This window comes from Otolemur garnettii, unplaced genomic scaffold, assembly GCF_000181295.1.
Source record: "Otolemur garnettii isolate 467f Iridium unplaced genomic scaffold, OtoGar3 scaffold00058, whole genome shotgun sequence".
NCBI classification, from domain to species: domain Eukaryota; kingdom Metazoa; phylum Chordata; class Mammalia; order Primates; family Galagidae; genus Otolemur; species Otolemur garnettii.
In genome coordinates, this window is record NW_003852453.1 from 6,244,957 (window position 1) to 6,247,525 (window position 2,569).

General features: G+C 39.2%; 1 protein-coding gene across 1 annotated transcript in view; it reads right to left on the reverse strand.

Moving 5' to 3' along the window:
* RPGRIP1L (RPGRIP1 like) overlaps positions 1 to 2,569 on the reverse strand; it is a 105,403-nt gene that overhangs the window by 46,336 nt on the left and 56,498 nt on the right. The window contains exons 19-20 of the mRNA XM_023514739.1: positions 710 to 900; positions 501 to 581 (exon numbers count right to left, since the gene is read on the reverse strand). Coding sequence (XP_023370507.1) covers positions 501 to 581; positions 710 to 900 — 272 coding nt within the window. The remainder of the gene's footprint in view (positions 1 to 500; positions 582 to 709; positions 901 to 2,569) is intronic.

Consider the following 2,569-nt stretch of genomic DNA (forward strand, 5'->3'; position numbering starts at 1 on the left):
GATGAAGGGCGCTGGGAACTGACTACTGGATATGGGGAGTTTTAATGAGTTTAACAAACTGACTGGGGTGAGCTCAACAAACAGTGTGAAAACTGAGGAACAAATTACCCAACTTTGTTGAAGACTTTTTTTTTTTTCTGTAAATTGGAGTGCGGATTGAGGCTATAGCGAGAGAGAGATAGGGGGTCATGAGAAGGTTTAAATCAAAGAATATGAACATTTAACACTTATGTGTCAAAACATAAAACTATCATTTGAAGGGGAAAAGACAGGATGGTGCCTGTGGCTCAAAAGGGTAGGGCGCTGGCCCCATATGCCGGAGGTGGCAGGTTCAAACCCAGCCCTGGCCAAAAACTGCAATAAATAAATAAATCAATCAATAAAAATAAATAAAGGGAAAAGACATACTTTACTCACCTGTTCCCATTGAAATCAGGCAGGGTACAGTACACCTGTATTTGCTATGGGAAAAATACCACTACTTTGAGTTTCCTACTTACATCTCTCTGTGGTGGGACATCCACAAAAGACACCTTCTTATCTACAGGTGTGACGCGCTGTCTTGGTTTAGGTCTTGGTGTCTAAAATAAACCAACATCAGACTATTATGACCATTACATTCTAGATAGGATTTCAGCTATGTTTTTTGGTGGAAGGATATTTATTAAGTTTTATATTCAGAAGAAAATTGAAAGTCACTGTTACTCACTACAACTAATGTGCTAACAGAGGATGTTGGAGGTGGTATTTCAGTAACTTCTGGCTCTTCTCTGTGTATGAAATCTCCTAAGTCTTCAGTTGTGATGGATCCGCTTGGTGGAAGGTAAGCAAATTTCCACTTCAATATAACATCGATGGTACCTGCCGGGTGCTTCTGATGATCTGCCAACTCAAATATGCCTGTCAAATTTAAAAACAATTTTAATTAGTGCTAGAGTGAAGTTTTATAACCTTAGAATTAAAGAGGAACAAAGAACTACCCCTAACTTCAAAAATAATTTTGGTTTTTACTCACAATTCATATAATTTAGAGAATAAAATAAAGACAAAAGGCTCTCTGAGGTTTATCTCCCGGCAGACTTCTTTCAGAAGGTAAGGGCTCACAGATCATATGATTCAAAATGTGAAAATGAATTTATAATTATTTTAATTCCTTGTAGTTAAATTCAGGCACTATTTAGAATTCTTAGCTTTCCTTTAAGACATTATCCAGGTTATGGCTCAAGTTTCAACCTTCTTTTTGACTTGAATATTTTTGTAAGGCTTGCCTCTAAGAAAACTATTAAAACTTTAAAATTTCATATAATTTATACATCTAAAGGGATCTCTGTATTTCTATATAATTATGTTATAATTTTTAAATATACATTACTGGGAATTGTTAAGTTACTCCAAATTAACAGTGACATAGCAGACCACATCCATAAAATAAACAGACCATCCAATAAAAAGCAGTAACAAAAAGTTAACACCTAGCTAAATCTATAATAAAGCCATAAATTTTAATCACTACACTAATTTTTTTAGAGTATGAAACTAATCCCAGACTTAAATAAAATAAACCTGTATTTCTTTCTTTCTTTTCCTTTTTAGAGACAAGGTCTTGGCTACGTTGTCTGGACTGGGAAGTAGTAGCTATTCATAGATCTGATCCTAGATAGCACTTGGCACCCTGACCCTACCCTCAAGCAATCCTCCCATCTGGGTCTCCCAAGCAGCCAGGGCTACAGGCAAGCACCACTTGCCTAGCTTAAGCCTCTATTTCACGCATTAATTTTGTTTAGGGATAGCCTTTCCTTTGTCTTCAAGTGTTGATACTTTTTTTAATGGCTAGTGGGGAAATAACCAAAAACACTAGCCAAACTCTAAAACTCTACAGTTTGGGAAGGATAAAAGGACATAGGTGATATATGAGGAAGCGATGGAATTCCATTACAGGCACAGGCAGAACTTCCAGAATGGGTAAGTGAAAAGCTCAGCAATCTACTCTTCAAAAGCAGTGATGAAACTGGACAAAATAGTCACAAGCAACCAGTTAAGGTCTCTGGAAACTGGTCAAAGGTGTTTACTCAAGGAGATCTACTGCACCTTAGGAAGAACAGCATGGAACTGCTCTCATCCTCTTGCTTCTCCCCCAGCTCCATGCTGTAGAGGTTCTGCCAAGAACGGTAGGCTAGGAAGACTGGCAGGCTCTGAAGAAGAAGGATTTGTTCTCTTTGGAACAAAGTGTAGATAATTTCATGCCCAGGGGTATTGTTAAAAAACAACAGTGTCTCAGAGACAAAGAATCAGGTAAGACCAACCTGGCAGGCAGCCTGAGGTCTCAACACTGGTGGGGTAAAGCAAAAGATCAGAAGGACACACAATTTAAAAGGGAGAGCCAAGGCTCGGTGCCTGTAGCTCAGTGGCTAGGGTGCTGGCCACATACGCTGAGACTGGTGGGATCGAACCTGGCCCGGGCCTGCTAAAAACAGCAGTGACAACTACAACCAAAAAATAGCCTGGCGTTGTGGAGGGTGCCTGTAGTCCCAGCTACTTGGAAGGCAGAGGCAAGAGAATTGCTTAAGCT